General features: G+C 37.9%; 1 protein-coding gene across 2 annotated transcripts in view; it reads right to left on the bottom strand.

Annotated features, from left to right (window-relative positions):
• zmat4a (zinc finger, matrin-type 4a) overlaps positions 1 to 19,775 on the bottom strand; it is a 459,635-nt gene that overhangs the window by 120,766 nt on the left and 319,094 nt on the right. For both annotated transcript variants that reach the window (XM_039768478.1, XM_039768477.1), the window contains one exon: positions 4,520 to 4,676. In XM_039768478.1, coding sequence (XP_039624412.1) covers positions 4,520 to 4,676 — 157 coding nt within the window. The remainder of the gene's footprint in view (positions 1 to 4,519; positions 4,677 to 19,775) is intronic.

Below are 19,775 nucleotides of genomic sequence, written 5' to 3'. Positions count from 1 at the left end.
TGTTGATGAAATACAAGAAGTTTGTGAATAGATTTAAAAAAAGGTGTTCTTTTTATTATCTCCAGTTCATACTTGTTTCTGAACCTTATTTATGAACTGGAAAAGTTGAGTTAAGAATATAAATAGATGAATAAAGTCAATCAAATGTACAGTTTTCAGTGTAAGCTTTCCACAGGTAAGCAAGAAAAATGGGAAAGGATCAAGGTCTGTGCACAGGAGGACCAATTCCAGTTTTCATCTAATTACTGTCAGTGAATTTTTTTATGGCTTAGCCAAACATGAGAGATAAATGGAGGACTAGAACAAGGAAATGAAAACAGATCAAAGATTAAAGTGAAAGCCGTTAAAAGGAAGACAGGGAGATCAAAAATTACAAAGCCAAAAATCTTTAAGCAAACTCAGAGTTGAAAAGGATGCTTAAGAAAATCAAAATCAGAATAAAGCATTGTGATTGGTGTTCTCTATTAATTGAATGAAACACAATGAGATCTAAATTCCCTTAAGTTTCACTAAATAAAATATGTTCCCCTTATTGGCACCCAAGCCCCCAATCTCTCACAGGTAGTTATTACCTTCCATTATCTTATTCTAATGGTGATCTCCTCTTTCCCACTCTACCCACTGAGCCCTTGTTGCTACCCTGCTCCCTTTCTCTAATGTCTCCTCTTCCCTTTTCTCCACTCTATCAATTGAGCCCTTGTTGCAACTTACTCCCTGTTCTAGACTCATTTAGGATATGTTGTGGAGGTCCATTTTAAGCTCAATCTGCAATTCCCAAGAAACACTTCCAAATCAGCTAGAAATCCTTAAAACACAGAAGATCACCTTGGTGAAGCTTCTCTCAGTAACCCCTGTTTTCCCTGTCTAAATCTTAACAATATCACTTTGCTGACCCTCGTCATCTGGAGCAACATCAAGATCTTTATCCAAGTCCTCCAATCTTCCTCTGTTATGGTATCTTAACCGGAGAAGGTCCTGACTGATCACTTGGATTGTCCAGCAAGTGTTTGTGACAACATGCTGGATGGGATGTTCACCTCACCCTTCTGTCCTCTATACAAGATTCACAAACAATCCACATGCTGAGTACTGATTACTTTACCTCATGCAACAGTATAAAAGACATTATCTGATTTTAGGGGTGGAAAAAAAGACAAAACTCAGGTTCATCAGAGAGTACAGATTCGATTTGATTAGCCTGCTTTCTGTTCTCTTGCAAATTGCCTGTCCTGAGGAAGCACAAAGTAATAAAAATAAGTTATGAATCCCTATTTCACAAACCCTTAATTTCCCAGGTTGGTTAACATTCTTTGTAAAGTAATTTAGATCCCTTCCCAAGTGCTGCTCTTTTTCAATCATTTTCAGCAGAAAATAAGGAAGAGAAATACAGCAAGAGAATAGGAGGCAGCAGTGATATGAATTATCTCTTTTCCTGACAGAAACTGAACATTTTGATGGATTTTTTTAAAAGAACCCCAGACTCAGCTAAGTAAAGGAAGCTTTTCTGACTGCTCCCATAAAGTATAAAAACCAGAAGCATCCTTCAAAAAGAAGCAAACAGCTGGACTGACAGACATAAAGGGGTCTTCTTTTATTGAGATGAGGTCAGACAAGTCCATATTTTTGTGTTTGGACCCTCCGAATGATAATGACATATGACTTTAGAACTTTGAGCAGCTTGTCTGCACTCTGATGTTGAAGTCCATATGTAGTGTGTAGCAAATGCAATCAATACTTAATCACTGTTATTTATGGTTTCTAAGATTATATAGACTTGTATGTGATTTTTTGCTAGCTATTTTACATATATATTTTATTGGCAATTATTCATACTTATAAGAGTTGTTCAGTTTGTTCTGTTTTAGGAGCATTAGTTGGAATTTGAGTTCTGTGACTAGTCTCCTTTCAGATGTAAACATTCTAAGGTAAACTTCAAAATTGGACACAACTGGTCATGTCAAGCACAGAATGTTTTATATATGTAAGAACACTCCAGAACGTCTGATTACAGAGGAAAAGAAAGAGAATAAGAGGTATAGATATAGAATTGTACCATCCTTTGAAAAAGTGTCTGAATAACATGAAACAAAGAGGAGCCGCTTGCTTGTACATCCTATGGAAGTTCACCTTTAGAACAGCCTCTAATAATATCTACATTTGGTTCTATATGAGGGCTTGAATTTTGAGTGGAAAACACATTTCCTACTTATTGTTAACCCAAAATTACCCACACCTTGAAAATAAAAAGATACTCTAAAATAGGACACTTAGGCCAAGTCCACACTACTAGATTTTGATTTTAAAATGCAGCCATTAGTCTATGTTTTTGCCTTTCATCCTCACTACTCTGGAGTTTTTAATCCTTGAAAACAGAGACTTTTGAAAGTGTTCTCCAGAGCTGGATATTTCTGAAAATTCTGGCTCAGTGTTATAATATGAATAGATGAAAATCAAAAGTTTTGAAAATGCAGACTACGATGTCTTATTCCTTGATTGATCATCCTTTACATAAAAAAAATCATATTCCAAAATATTGGACATAAAGAAGATGCTTTCCATGGCGCTTGTTGCATTGCTTACTTGTATGCATCTAAATTGTGCTTTATTCAATTTGAATGCTGCATACATTTTCAATTTTGATTTTTTCATATTTGATATACTTGTAATGTCGCAAAGTGCATTACTCTCAATAACAATTCCACTTTATCATCAGTCCAAACAAAAAAAAAATCTCTTCATTTTTTTTTTTTTTTCATTTTCACCATTGCTGTTCATTTGTAAATGCAAGATGCAAATAAGTGCATGGTGGACACTTCCTATTCTTGTTCCTGCTGATGTCTAAGTGAGTGGTTACATCATATACATTTTTGGTCATTTTAGTAGACAATCTGACAAAGGTAGTGTGGAAGGTGTTTTGTCTTGGCAGAGTTCTGTATTACTCTACTTTCCCCTTTTATATTCTTTAATGTCTAGCCTTTCACAGAATCCCTTAAATATCACAGATTTACCACTGTTTATAAAGTATTGTACTTTATAACTTCCCCACCTTCCCTTTTACATCTATAACCTCTGCCAATTGCAAAGAGTAAAAGACAAGTAGGATTTAAGTTACGACTTTAAAAAAATGTATTATTGATAACATTCATTTATATATAAACGTCTACGCATGGAAGTCTGTCCGTCCAGCCCGGAAATGATAGGTGGAGTCTAGGTAAAGGCACAACCTCCGAGGAAACAGAAACTTGCTTAGCTGCTAATACACAAGCAAGGCCACCATGTCGGCAAAACAAAACCTCCAAAGAAAGAGTCACTCGCTTAGCCGCTAATACAGAAGCGAGATGAGCACATTGGCAAAATGGTATCCCTTTTACTTTGCCTCCTGCCACTAATACACAAATGATGCAAGCACATCAGAAAAATGAAACCTTGTAGGAGAGAGATGCCCAGAATAGATCCTTTCAATTTCCTGACATCTCTACATTTCAATTTTTTTCTGACGAATTTCAATAGTTTCTAGGACCCCGGGATTTTTTACAGCATGGGCTTACACAGCTAGTAAAATAATAATAAGCAAAGTATTACTATATATTGGCAACTATACAACCTGATAAATGCTGATGTGTAGTTTCAGGCAGCACACAGATTTGTTAGTTACTTAAATGTTTTTAGTTAAGTCATCATTTATGGCTTTCTTTATTGTGTTGTCCTTTTCATGGAAATGGTGATGAGCAAGAGGGAGGGGTAAAGCAAACGAAATGTATACATTCTCTGTCCAAATCCTACGGCCAACTAAGCTTTGTGGTACAGAACAACTTCTGACTCAAAACCAAACAGCCAACCTTAGACCAATAGAATTCGGGCACAACACACCCCTCAGTTTTGGTCTTTGCTTGGTTTATGGCTTTTAGGCTACATCCCACAAACTGCCGTTTCACACCCGCACACAAGACCATTTGGTAAGATGAAACTTTCCAACTAGGTGGCCTTCCTGTCCTTCAGAGAATCACTTTCCAAACTAGTTTGAGACACTTCCTCCATCCCTGCCATAAATTCCTAAGTCATTCCTAAAGACTTGGGTTTTGGTTCTTTAATCATCTAAGCATTGCTGCTACACTAATATTACATTTGCTTTGTCTGACTTACAAATAAAGTAATTCAAAATATTTATCAACTTATATACAAAATTTCACACCGCAACAGAACGAGATCTTTTTTTTTAATGAAAATATAAAAACTTGGATGTAACCTTAGCCTCACTTCTGGTCTGAAGTCCTGGAACACTTTTGAGGTCAGGGATTTCCTGTAAAACATCCAGGGAATGTTCTCTCAGAACTCCCTCTGGTGGCCTCAGATGTCCCTTCAGTATAACCACAGGGAATGTCCATCATAATACACAGAAGGAAGCCACTAATAGCACAGTGTCACTCCCTGTTGCCCGTACCTGGCTGGACTTTACAGTGTCCCGAATATGTGAACAAATGAAAATGTTGTGCAGACTAAAAGTCACTTCATATCTTACCTTTGTTGTTTCTTTCAGGTTGTTCTCCTAACAGTAGTTTCAGCCTTTTTGCATGAATTTTTCCCTGGTAATGAGACTCTGCAACCACTGCAGACGTAAAGGACATATTGCAGAGTGTGCAGCACTTGTTTTTGTCCACATCACCATCTTCATTTCCCTGAATTAGTGTAAGAAAAAAAGAAATAATCTGTTATTATAAGTATAAGAGGTAGATAATTTCCTTATTTATACTGTACAGATCCAAGAGAGATAATGTTTGAAGATGAGGTGGTGAATTAATGGCATAACTGGCACAAGGGATGACCGTGTTTTATTTCATATTCTGATGGATTATGTTTGACCTCCTTAACCTTTCTTGCTCAGGCTCACTTATTGAGTCACTGGATGGACATGTTATCTCTGGTTTTCATGCCTTTTCCTTAAACTTCCTCGGATGACTTAAAGTGTATTTAACAGTATGATCTGTCCATGAATCTCCATTAGTGGTCACTTGTCAGTGCTCTTCCATATGCCATAAATATATCTTTAATAGTATTGAATCTTCACACCTTTTTCCTTTATGATGATTTTCCACTATTCTTTTTACTTTCTATTCAATTTGAGTTTGCTTGTTAAAGTGCCTTGTGATGGTGTGCCCTTTAAGGGACAGCACCTAGCTGATTATTTGACTGTTTAGGGTAAAACACTCCTTAGCGAGAGCATAACATGGTTTCAATGTAACATATATTTGATTAGATGTGTTCTTAAACTTGTTTATCATCTATGAAACTGCATCTATTAAAGTCTGGTAAAACCTTCTAGACTGCCTTTTAGATTCAATGCAAGCTTTCCAATATCTCTGTTTCAAACCCCACTATCTTTGAAACAAGATTGAGAAACAACCATATAATTAAACTTGTACCTGAATTTTTACAGAGATGTTTACCACCATTACAAACAGTTTTCTAGGATTCTGGTTATTTTGTGTGTCTTGGTTTGAATACACTTCCTTTCCACCTCTATCCTTGAGAACATGTTTCACTAAACTGAAATTTCTGTTCAACAACTTTAAAGAATTGCGAAGAGCTGAGTTATGTCACCTGCAGATGTCTCTGTTCAAGATTAAACAATTCCCTTAGCTTTCCATTTCCATCAGTTCAGGGGTACATGCAATTGCTATTCTATGCACATCATCTTCTGCAGCTGTGGTTTTTTTGTTGTTTGGCAACAAGATCTTCACACAGCTCTTCAGATACTGCTTCTCTGGTGTATTGATATAATTTGAGAAGAATGATCCATCATTTTCACAGTGCATAAGCACTTAATTTGATTAAATAGAACATTTACAGAATGAGATTATAAAAGTCACTAGATCATTATACTCATTTCTCCCAGATTCTAGACTTGGGCTTGGGGGACAACCAAGTTATCTATCCCCAAGTCCCATGCATTGGAGTTAGAAATTTGGAGGTAATGTTGACTGTAGAGCCCTTAGCATTCCCCCTGCAGCTGCAGATCTTCGGGTCTAAGATTATCTATTGATGCTGTGTGAAATACTCCATGAAAAATGAAGGGGTCCCATTAGTACTCAGGTGTCTGCTCTACACTAAAAAATTACTCTGGTAATATGAAATATATAGTAAATTAGCTATGCTGAATGCAAATGTATATCTTAAGTAAATAAATTACATTATACATGGATATGAAAATTGTAAACAGAAGCAACACCATCTTGTATTTTTAATAAGAATTATGCAGAATAACCCCTTTACATGAGACATATACACTTATATGCTGAGGTTGCAATACTAAAATAAGCATTTCATGATTTTGATTACGGTAATTGCACCATCTTGCTATAAACCTGTGCTGCAACTCTACATAGTAAAGAGTTCAGAAGGCAAAAAGCAAATAAAAAAAAAAAACACACACACACACACAGAGGCTCATTTTATTGCCACTTATCTCATTATGGAATTCGTTCAGAAACAGATTGGGAAAACACTTTAGTTTAGGTGCAGTCATTTCCTCGTATGTAACAAAACCTTAAAAAGGGATTCTTCTGCTCTTCATAATACTTATAAAACATCAATAGATGCAGTAGGTTATTCCTCTCTGTGCAGTGCGGCACGTTGACTTGATGGTCAAATGACTTGTTAATGTGAAGGATTCACAGGTCCTATACTAAATATAGTACAGGCCAAAAGTTTGGACACACCTCCTCATTCAATGTGTTTTCTTTATTTTCATGACCATTTACAGCACTCCATCCCTCTCCTTCTTGGTCAAATAGCCCTTACACAGCCTGGAGGTGTGTTTGGGGTCATTGTCCTGTTGAAAAATAAATGATTGTCCAACTAACCTGACGTCTGCACAACACAACTGCTGGTCCCAACCCCATTGATAAAGCAAGAAATTCCACTAAATAACCCTGATAAGACACACCTGTGAAGTGAAAACTATTTCAGGTGACTACCTGTTGAAGCTCTTCGAGAGAATGCCAAGAGTGTGCAAAGCAGTAATCAGAGCAAAGGGTGGCTATTTTGAAGAAACTAGAATATAAAACGTGTTTTCAGTTATTTCACCTTTTTTTGTTAAGTACATAACTCCACATGTGTTCATTCATAGTTTTGATGTCTTCAGTGAGAATCTACCAATGTAAATGGTCATGAAAATAAAGAAAACACATTGAATGAGGAGGTGTGTCCAAACGTTTGGCCTGTACTGTATGTAACATCAAGAGAAATGTGTATCAGTTAAGCCACCTCAGACCATTCCAAAGTGAAGTTTTGTTAGTAGGCCATATTGCACAGGTGAATAAACATTTAAATGATGCTTTATAAGTGCTATGAAGACCCAAAGAAGTGTTTGTTAAGGTCTTGTTTCATAATAGTAAATGACTAATAAGTGCATTTTTTCCTAAAGTGTTACCCAGACTTTGAGAAACAACATTACCAATCAAAAGAGGTGCAATCATTTAACTTGTATTTTTTGGTATTATTGTTAAATGGATTATTGTATCACTTGTATTATTGTGTTACAGCTGTATTGTTGTAAAGGGAGATGACAACATAACAAGATTAATTACTTTTAAATAGTGTCCAACACAGTCCCGATAAATGAACAGAGGCTTTGCATTAATTCTCTATTTGTAATGTGCATTTCTACAGATATTCATCCTTCCAAGCATTTGTCCATTTTCTAACCAGCAAATATAGGTCAGGGTTGTGCTGGGGACATCACGCGCTTACTTATATATTTATATATATATTGTGAGCTGGAGGGCTGATCGCACCCCAAATAGATACAGACGCCCCTGGGAAAACCACAAACCCTGAAACACTGACTACCACCCTCACATTGCTCCTTATCCTTGCACTATAACACGTAATTCGCGCGGTACTTCGCCGACTTATAAGCCTTGCGCCTGTCAGTTTTGGAATTGATTGTTTGCTTTTATCTCTTTCTGCTCCTAGCGGAACTATCATCTCTGACTTGTCATGGAGCACGTTTAAGCTCATGTGTTTGCAGTGTTTGAATAAAAATCCTTCTTGTTTCTACGACCTACTGTGTCTCTGTGCAAATCTGTGAGCCAAGCGTGACAAGTGGTACCAGAAGTGGTTGCACAGATGGATGCCGCCGAAGACTTATTTCAGAGGTCTAAAACTTATGCACTTAAAGACTGGAAACTAAACATGGATGACCCAATCCGTGCACAAATTCAAGATTTGATACATAAAGTGCACTGCTGGTTTGAAGGAGACGTGATGGAAACAGTTGTCGTGAATATATTACTGGCCGGCATACCTGAAGTTCTTCGAGATGAATTTCTACGTCATGATATTAAATCATTAACGATTATGTCCAGACGATTAGAGGGTTCACAGTCCGCTTGGAGAAAGAGCGGTGGATTTCGTGCTGCTTCGCAACCTGTGAACGAACGTCCAGGACATTCTCGCCGCTCGATCGACAAGCTGCAGGACCTGAAAATCTAATGGGGTCAGGTAGGACCCGGAAATCCAGTCGTAGATGGACGCCTGTTTCTGGGGAGACAGCGGCAACAGCGGCGAGGAAACCGTGGACACTACAGAGCACTTCGACGTGGACGTCGCAGAGGATATTTCGGAAACGGAGCCGACTGTAGATGTTTCCGGTGTGATCAACTCGGCCATTTGGCAAGAGAATGTCGCTTGTCTCCAGCTCATTCAATGGAGATTGGACTGGCGAGATTTGTTGCTCAACTATTACATATCCGGATGGAAAAGATGGCTTGTTGATCCCGGTGAAATTGGGGCAGAGAAATCTCAGCATTGTTAGACTCGGAAGTGACCTTTGTATTGTGAGACGAGACTGTCTTAATGAACAATGCCTTAGAGACTGTGAGACTGTAAAAATACGCTGTGTACATGGTGATGTTAAAGATTATCAGACTTTACTTCTTCCTTTAACTTATAGGGGTCGCCACTTTAAGGTTTGGTCTGCCGTTTCAGACTCGTGCCCTTGGCCATTACTCATAGGACGGAGAAATGCCCTTTTTCCGAAACTGATTAATAAATGTAAGGGACCAGTAGTCCAGTCCACTAATGAACTTAGTGGGGGGGGGAGAAGAAGAAGAAAAAGACAAAGAACTGGTAGCGGCTGGGGAAAATCTAGAGCCCAACTTAGATATTGAACCCGATCTCTCCAGCGAGACGGAGGAGGTCACCCCCGACAATCTTCCAGAATGGGCTGGTCCTTCTACATCTTCCCAGATTGCAAACGCCCGAACACAAACCGAGTTAACGAACAATCAGATTTTGTGCGTTTGCAGCATACTGATAGCTCATTAGAATATGCATTTAAACAGGCTCGCCCTGCTAATGACTCTTATTACCAAGAGCGTAATTCGGGGTGTGAAAACCCACACTTTATAGAAAAGGACGGTTGCCTTTTCAGAGTGATCTCAGATCATTTGGAGGGGGAATTTATTGAACAACTGGTGGTACCTGAAGCACATAGGGAAACTGTTTTGCATCTGGCACATTCACACATCTTGGGGCACCTCGGTGCCGACAAAACTAGAGACCGGTTATCAAAACGATTTTATTGGCTTAATATGGGAAAAGATGTTGAACGATTTTGTACTTCATGTCCAGACTGCCAGATCGTCTCTGCTTATAAGCCTCCTCGGCTCCCCTTTGTCCTATGCCCATATTGGAAGTTCCCTTTCAGCGTGTGGGATTAGATATTGTGGGACCATTACCTAAGACTAAGGATGGGTACCAATATTTGCTGGTGTTGGTTGATTATGCACACGATATCCAGAAATGATTGCGCTGAAAAGGCCAACTCTTGGCTGTAGCCAAAGCATTATGTGATACTTTTACTCGTATTGGTATCCCTAGAGAAATTTTAACTGATCAAGGCACACCTTTCACTTCCTTTGCGATGAAACAATTGTGTGACATTTTTGCTATTAAGAAATTGAGTACTACTGTTTACCATCCTCAAACGAATGGTTTAACCGGCGATTTAACAAAACATTGAAACAGATGATCAGGCGAGTTGCTCATAATGATCCCACAACATGGAACACTGTCCTACCTTTTGTTTTGTACGCGTGCGAGAATCACCACAGGCGTCCACTGGCTTGAGTCCCTTGAGTTGTTATTCGCAGGCGCGCGAGGCATCCTGGATGTGGTATGCGTGAGGAATGGATAGGAAACGAGAGAGCAGTTCAAGGTCGAAGCTTTGCAGATCGACTAATTTCGTTGCAAGACAGAATTTCTATACTTTCCTCTATTGCTGTGGAACACCAACAACGAGAACAGGAAACTCTTTACGATAGGCGCAGCAAGCTCCATGAGTTCAAAGCTGGCGATTGTGTTTTGGTACTGGTTCCCTCGGATCCACACAAATTCTTAGCTAAATGGCAGGGCCCGCCATTATTGAGGAGCGTATGAGTCCGGTAAATTACAAGGTTAGAATACCGGGCCGGCGCAAACCATTCCAGATTTTACACATTAACCTCTTGAAGGAATGGCACGACCGACAAGAGGTTAACACTTCCTTGGCTGCTGTTTCTCAGACCGATGTTACCATTGGTAACGATCTTACTGACACGCAAAAGACAGAACTGTTATCTTTGATAGAACGGAACACTGATGTCTTTTCAGATTTACCAGGCAAGACTAACATTACAAAACATAAAATTACCACTGCACCTGATGTTCGCGTACAGATGCGGCCGTTCCGGATACCGGAAGCGCGAAATATTGCGCAAGAGGTAAAAAGATGCTGACACTGGGTGTAATTCGTGAAAGTAAAGTGACTGGTGCAGCCCAGTCGTATTAGTCCCAAAGCAAGACGGTTCGGTTCGGTTCTGTATCGATTTCAGACGCTTGAATAAGGTCTCTAAATTCGATGCTTATCCCATGCCCCGTGTCGATGAACTGTTGGAAAAACTGGGTCAGGCGAGCTATATCTCCACGCTAGATCTCACGAAAGGCTATTGGCAGGTGCCTTTAGAGGCTAGCAGTTGTGAGAAAACGGCATTTGCGACTCCTGACGGACTCTATGAATTTACAAGACTCCCGCTTGGTCTTCACGGGCACCTCTAACTTTTCAGCGTATGATGGATCAGATCCTACGTCCTCATTCTGAATATTCTGGGGCATACCTTGACGATGTCGTGATTTTTAGCAATGATTGGAAAACACACTTAGAGCGGCTTCAAGCCGTTCTTGAAAGCTTGAGACAGGCTGGCCTTACTGCTAACCCTAAGAAATGTAAACTAGGCATGTCCGAGACTCATTACTTAGGCTATTCTATGGGCAAGGGTTTACTTAGGCCACAATTAAGGAAAATAGAAGAAATGCTTGTTTACCCGAGACCTGAGACACAGAAACAAGTACGCGCTTTCTGGGACTCGCTGGTTACTACAGAAAATTCATTCCAAATTTTGCACATAGAGCTGCTCCTCTTACAGAACTTACTAGAGGCAGAAAAACGACCTATCTGTGGACAGAAAATTGCGAACGCTCTTTCAACGATTTAAAAAGCATTGTCTTCTTACCCGGTTCTAAGGAACCCGGATTTCAAAAAGATTTTATCTTGCAAACAGACGCAAGTGCATTTGGTGTGGGTGCAGTCCTGTCACAAATTTTTGATGGAGAAAAACATCCAATCACATATTTGAGTAGGAAATTACTTCCTAGGGAACGCAATTATTCTACAATTGAGAAAGAATGCTTGGCAATTAGGTGGGCTGTGGAAGCCTTCGCTATTACTTGTGGGGACGAAACTTCACTTTGGTAACTGATCATGCTCCACTTCAGTGGTTGTACCGACAGAAAGATACAAACTCTCGTCTAATGAGATGGTTTCTGGGTTTACAACCTTACAGTTTCACAGTAAAGCACCGACCAGGTTCTGAACACGTCTATGCAGACGTATTATCCGACTAAATGAACCTGGTACAGAGAGTCGCTTGATTCACAGGAATGTTAATAAAGCTGAGGGGGAGGGTGTGAGCTGGAGGGCTGATCGCACCCCAAATAGATACAGAGCCCCTGGGAAAACCACAAACCCTGAAACACTGACTACACACATTGCTCCTTATCCTTGCACTATAACGCGTAATACAAGCCTCGCGGTACTCCGACTTATAAGCCTTGCAGCCTGTCAGTTTGGAATTGATTGTTTGCTTTTATCTCTCTCTGCTCCTAGCGGAACTGTCATCTCTGACTTGTCATGGAGCACGTTTAAGCTCATGTGTTTGCAGTGTTTGAATAAAAATCCTTCTTGTTTCTACAACCTACTGTGTCTCTGTGCAAATCTGTGACCCAAGCGTGACAATATATATATATATATATGTATATATATACACTGTGTGCACAATTATTAGGCAAGTTGTATTTTTGAGGATTAATTTTAATATGGAACAAACACAGTGCTATCAGTCAATCCAAAATGTTAATAAACCTGAAACCTGAATGTTTCACAACGGAAATGTGAGTGTGAACATCATTAGGGGAATACATATGTGCACAATTATTAGGCAACTATTAGTGTGCAGATTTATTATGCAACTAAAGGAAAAATGAAAATTTTCCCATCTCACTTGTTTATTTTCATCTGTTATAGTGAGAATAATAAACAAACACCTCAAAATTTACAAATAAACATCTCTGACATTTCAAAAAAAATAAATTAATCAATCAATGACCAATATAGCCACCCTTCTTTCCAGTAACAGTCATAAGCCTTTCCATTCATGGAGTCTGTCAGTTTCTTGATCTGTTGACGATCAGCTTTTTGTGGAGCAGTGACTACAGCCTCCCAGACACTCTTCAGAGAGGTGTATTGTTTTTCTCCCCCGTAAATCTAGCGTTTAAGAAGTGCCCACAAGTTCTCGATAGGGTTTAGGTCAGATGAGGAAGGGGGGCCATGTCATTATTCCTTCATCTTTAAGGCCTTTACTGGCTGGCCACGCAGTGGAGAACTTCGATGCAAGTGATGGAGCATTGGCCTGCATAAAAATCATGGTCTTTTTCCTGTATCACTGTTTGAAGAAAGGGTCTTCGAAAAACTGGCAGTAGGTTTGGGAGTTGATTTTGAGTTCATCTTCAATGCAAAAAGGTCCAACTAGCTCATCTTTAAAAATACCAGCTCATACCAGTACCCCACCTTCACGTTGGAGTGGAGCTCTGTGCCCATTACTGATCCACAGGTCCATCCATCTGGTCCATCAAGAGTCACTCTCATCTCATCGGTCCATAAAACCTTTGAAAAAATCTGTCTTCAGATATTTCTTGGCCCAGTTTTGACGTTTCAACTTATGTTTCTTGTTCAGTGGTGGTTGGGTTTCAGCCCTCCTTACCTTGGCCATGTCTTTGAGCACTGAACACCTTGTACTTCTGGGCACCCAGGTAGGTTGCAGCTCTGGAATATGAAAGTACTGGAGGATAATGCGTTCCTGGTAGCTTCACGCTTGATTCTTCTCAAATCTTTGGCAGCTAATTTTGCTCTTTTGTTCTCAACACGCTTCTTGCGACCCTGTTGACTATTTGCAACAAAATGTTTGATGGTTCTGTGATCACACACCAATATCTTAGCAATTCCAAAAGTGCTGCATCCCTCTGAAAGACTTTTTACAATTTTTGACTTTTCAGAGTCAGTTAAATCTCTTTTTTGGCCCATTTTGCCCGAGGAAAACTAGCTGCCTAATAATTCTGCACACCTTGATATAGGGTGTTGATCTCCTTAGGCCACATCCTCCCTCATTACACAAATACACATCACCTGACGTGCTTAAATCCAATAAGCATTCAAGTTAATACAGCTTGGAGTTGGAATATACGCATTAAAAATCATGATATGGTCAAAATACTCACTTGCCTAATAATTGTGCACACAGTGTATATATATATATATATATATATATATATATATAAGGCTGTAGGATGTGGGGGAACTGCTGATGCTAACAGCAGTTGCAGCAAGTGAACATTGAAACAAAATTCAAATGAAGTGGCTATGTGGCTTTTCTACACCAGTAATGACATCAGATATTCCATTTGTTAATACCAACATTAACTTTATTTAGTGTTTCAGTGCTTCGAATGACATGGTGCATCTCTCTGTTAATATGACATTTACTTTGTTAACAGAAACGCGTTATCAGAGAAGCACACAGTTGGTAGGACAAGTAAAACAGCATGCTTCATTGCTAAATATGAATCTGCAAACACTGCATCTGTGTCATTCATTTGGCTTTTAAAGGCCAACTAATGTTCATTAGCATAAACCATAAGTGAAAGTACATGCCATATATTTGAATGTTACGTTGAAGAGTGTAATGCTGTCTCACAGTTTTAAACACAGATCATGATAGCCCAAGTCATTTTTGTAATTCTGGATCTGTACACAGTCTGATCAGTCAAATAGGAAACCTGGAAAATGGCAAAACAAGTGTTGTTTAACAGGACTTTTGAAATAAAGGAGTCCTGTAAAACCGACAAGTTTCATTTCACACAGGAACCTTTAAAGTTAGAACAAATGTTTAAAAAAAAAGAAAGGCACATTTGGAATATTAAAGCACCACAAGTTTCTGGTATTTGAAATTCAAATTAATTTGACTTATCTGTTAAATAATACTTTTTAGTAATATTTTTAACTACCTAATTATTCCAAAATAATTCTAATAATTGTAAATATTAAAAACCTAAGTGATTGGATCACTGACACACCAGACTTTAAAAACATTTTGTTACAAAAACAACTTTAAAGAAATGGTCTAAATGAAAATGGCTGGATTTGTCTTGAAATTCACTAATTCAACAGTACACATATAATACTTTGATATTTTACATTTAAGCAATAGTTTTTAGTTACTGGACACAAATGTCAGAATAAATTTAGAAAGTGTGCATGTTAAGATAAATCAGGTGGTTCATGATATGTCATTCTTATTAACTCTATGCTGAAATCCCCTCAAGATTAAAAACCCCACTGGTTGTTTGACATTGAAACTCAAGCCTTGCATTGTATTTTGGTATTCACTGATGCCAATACACGCTTACTTAAATGATAGTTGTTTAACTACTTAATGGATATAGTAGTGTTTTAAAGCTGTTGTTACTGTTAGTATTTATATATTTTATATTGTATTACAAAAAAGGCACCATATTTTTCACTTCAATAATACAGGTAACTATTGAATGAGATTTCTTGTTTTTGTGGTGATATCAAAAAATATCAAGTAGTGTAAAATTTTGTTGGTATTAGTATCGAATACAAAAATTCTTCACATCCCTACCCATATGTAATCACTTTGCTTCCGCCTCAGGCACAAGGACATTTTTGCAAAAATCTTAAAATAAGTGATTAAAAAGTTGTACCTACTCCCCTTCTTGATTTTTGTACACTCTCTTTACTCTCATTGAGTTAATGATAATTGATATGTGCAGTCAGTCCTGGTTGGGTCTGTCTGTGATTAATGTCAGTGTGGCACCTGAAATGGGCAATATTATAGGTAAATTGGGGGCCCTTTGTGACAACAGATAACAAAACACACAGAAATGAGTATGTTGTGTAAGTGTGGAATGGGCTCCTCAGTCATGTTCCTGAAGATGGCACATAGCGCACGTTTCCAACATATTAGAGATTGTTGTACAAAGCCATAAAAAGGACAATGAATACAATATCATATAGTGAAAGCAACATATGCATACAATATATACAAGAACAAGTATTTATCAGAATGAATGGCTATTCAAAAGCTTTATGGTCAGTGAATAAAAACTGTTTCTAAATCTAACGGTTATAGTGGTGTTGTTTAATCAAAGCAAATTTAATTTGTCACATATGTATTATAAAGTACATAAAGTACAATATGTAGTGAAATGCTTAGATGTTCAACAATGACTGTGCCTTTAAAAAAATAAAAGGAAGATAATACGCAACTTTATATATGTCAAAAATAATAGAATTTGAAATATGTGCTAAATAAATAATAACTTAAATAGCCTAATGTAAGAGAGTTAACAATAAGACATCATATAGTTCTATTCAAAGTTAAAATAACAGAATACAATAACACTGTCCGTCTTGAGAGGCGCTGCTATTTCTCTAAGATTATAAATAACTATGCTAGTAATCCCAGTCTTATTCTCTACGATTGATCATCTGCTAAACCCAGGTAACTCAAAGGAATTCCTCCTAAGTACTTCGAGTAAAACCTGTGAGGCTATTGCTGTATTTTTCAACCAAAAAATTAATGATATTAGAAATAATATAGTATATCTCCCCAACACTAAGGATCCTCCTAAACCCCAGCATTCCATTATAAACAAATTAAACTCTTTCACTAGGATAGATTTATCTGATTTACAAAAAATAATATCTCAATTAAAACCCTCCACCTGCAACCTTGATCCAATACCAACAAACTATTTCAAAGAAGTATCGGGCAGCTAATTGATAATGTTCTTGACATAGTAAATTCGTCATTAGATACGGGGTCTTCCCAGACTGTCTTAAGACTGCTGTAGTTAAACCCCTCCTTAAGAAACATAATCTCGACCCCTCGGCTCTTGAAAAATGTAGACCCATCTCTAACCTGCCTTTCTTAAGTAAAATTCTGGAGAAGGCAGTCATTATGCAGCTAAATGACCACCTAAATAAACCTGCTATTCTTGATAAATTTCAGTCAGGTTTTAGAACAAATCACAGCACAGAAACTGCACTTGTTAAAGTAGTAAATGATTTGCGGGTGAATGCAGACAGAGGCCATTTATCTGTTCTCATCCTCTTAGATCTGAGTGCTGCATTTGACACCATTGATCATAATATTCTTAGAAATCGCCTTAGTCAATGGGTGGGCCTCTCTGGCAGTGTCTTAAATTGGTTTGAATCCTGACAGGGAGAAAATTCTTTGTTAGTTGTGGAAATTACAACTCAAAGACACATGATATCCAATATGGTGTTCCACAAGGCTCTATCCTGGGTCCGCTGTTATTCTCAATCTACATGCTTCTGTTATGTCAGATTATCTCAGGGCACAACGTGAGCTACCACAGCTATGCTGATTACACACAGCTGTACTTACCAATAGCACCTGATGACCCCGATTCTCTTGATTCACTAACACAATGTCTGACTTGTATCTCAGAATGGATGAATAATAACTTTCTCAAGTTAAATAAAGAGAAAACTGAAATCTTAGTGATTAGCAATAATGGATACAATGATGCTATTAGAAATAAACTGGATACATTAGAATTAAAAGTCAAGACGGAAGTAAAAAGCTTAGGGGTAATTGTTGACTGTAATCTGAATTTTAAATTGCATATCAATCAGATCACTAGGACAGCATTTTTTCACTTAAGAAACATAGCAAAAGTTAGACCTCTTATATCATTGAAAGATGCTGAGAAATTAGTTCACGCGTTTGTTTTCAGTCGACTAGATTACTGTAACGCACTCCTCTCAGGACTACCCAAAAAAGACATAAATCGTTTGCAACTAGTGCAGAATGCAGCTGCTAGAATCCTAACTAGGAAAAGAAAATCCGAACACATTACTCCAGTTTGATGTCACTACACTGGTTACCTGTGTCATTCAAGATTGACTTTAAAATTCTGCTTATGGTTTATAAAGCCTTAAATAATCTCGCCCCATCTTATATATCGGAAAGTCTGACACCTAATATTCCAAATCTTAACCTCAGATCCTCAAATGAGTATCTCCTTAGAATTCCAAGAACAAAACTTAAAACTGGTGAGGCGGCCTTCTGCTGTTATGCTCCTAAAATCTGGAATAGCCTGCCAATGGGAATTCGCCAGGCTAATACAGTGTAGCACTTTAAAAAACTGCTAAAAACACATTATTTTAACATGGCCTTCCCATAACTTCACTGTAATCAAAATCCTGATACTCTGTATATCCAACTCATTATAATAACTATTCGTGGTGGCTCTAAAATCCGTACTAACCTCTACTCTCTCTCCTGTTTCCTTTTCTGGTATCCTTTTGGTGGTGGCGCAATTCCAACAATGATGGATGGATTAAAAGCCAGAAGTCTGTATGACCATCAACATCAAGTGACTCCGCGTGAACCCTAATTACAAAGAGGACTAATTCATTTATGTTAGGTAGAATGCCCAGAGGGGACTGGGCAGTCCCGTGGCCTGGAACCCCTGCAGATTTTTTTTTTTCTCCAGCCTTCTGGAGTTTTTTTTTTTCTGTTTTTTCTGTCCACCCTGGCCATCGGACCTTACTCTTTTTCTTTGTTAACTAATATTGTCTTATTTAAAATTCTTATTTTGTCTTTTATTTTTCTTTTCTTCATTATGTAAAGCACTTTGAGCTACTTTTTGTATGAAAATGTGCTATATAAATAAATGTTGTTGTTGTTGTTGTTGTAGACACTGTCATTATTCAAGATGTATATGGACTGTGAGGGAAAAAAAAACCTCCTCCTCAGTCTCTCTGCATATCGGATGTAGCAGAAATATTATGTAACTAATTGTGTACTTTTGTTTTTATGATATTTATTTTCTTTTATGCCTTTTACCAGGGACTAATATTATTAATTCACTGGAGCTCCCTACTCTGCGATGTTCTACAAATAGATACAATTGACCATGAGTAGAACATTCCTGTCACAAATCAGTTCCTGCTTTTCCTACTGACTGACTTTGGCTGTTGTGGATGGTCAATGCAAAACAAAATTTTACAGGAAAATGTATTCTTTTGAACTGACACAGGTACTTAGTAGTAACAAAGGGAATTTTAGGTAGAAATATAAATTCACACTGTAGCACATCCTGTAGAAATGGTGGATCTAATCAAGTTTGAATGTAATGCTTTGATCTGTAATCTTGCACCTTTACAAAGTATTGGAGGGTGGAGATCAAAGGAAATATAAACTGAATCGAAGTTTACTTTAAATTATTACATACAGAATTGACGTTTACAGGCTGCATACTTACGTGGCACATGCAATAAACTGAACATTTTAATAACGGTGCATGAATATGACAAAATGAATAACTGTCAATTATTACTGTTGAAATTCTAATGAGGATTATTCATTTTATCTAACAGTCTAACAGTACAATGAAAACTACACCTTGTGTTGCAAACCGATTGTTAACGGATAACTAAGATTAGAGGTGGTACGCACCTAAGCATGCCAGTAGTCAACAGCAAAAAACAGTGCTTGCTAACCATGAAGTTTTCTTTCTTCCTTGAGTTTCAGTGAACTTTCTCTTTCCATTTTGTGCTGTAATCATGTCTCTTTTTTCCTGTCCAGGACGCCGTCCCGTTTTCACTCATCCATTCTACCTAGTGGTTACTGATGCTCTATGTGTGGCCCATCAATCACTTCTGCTGTGTCCTTCCTTTGCATAAAGCATCCTCTCAGTGCACTGCCGAGCATTTAAGTTACCATAACTCCAGTAAATATCAACAAATACAAAAACAAGCTTCAGCTAATTTTCTTTTTCGCATAATTCCAGTAAAATTACAATCAAATCCCTCAAGGCATTTTTGAGATTTTGGGGTGTTTCATTTTTCTGTTGTGGAGGTTATTCGTTAAGTATTGATATATCAAAGTATTCTTTGTTACTGGATACCTACATACCGTCCAGCCAGTTTTCAGCTTTTTAATTGAACAGAAACTAATGTTTTTGTTGCTAAATGAGTAAGTTAGTCATTCAACTTTGTATTATAAACAGTATATACTGTACATAGATACATTTTTTAATGTTTGCTTTTATTACTCATTTCTATG

Source organism: Polypterus senegalus, chromosome 11 (assembly GCF_016835505.1).
Source record: "Polypterus senegalus isolate Bchr_013 chromosome 11, ASM1683550v1, whole genome shotgun sequence".
Taxonomy (NCBI): domain Eukaryota; kingdom Metazoa; phylum Chordata; class Cladistia; order Polypteriformes; family Polypteridae; genus Polypterus; species Polypterus senegalus.
This window is presented reverse-complemented; position numbering and strand designations above follow the sequence as displayed.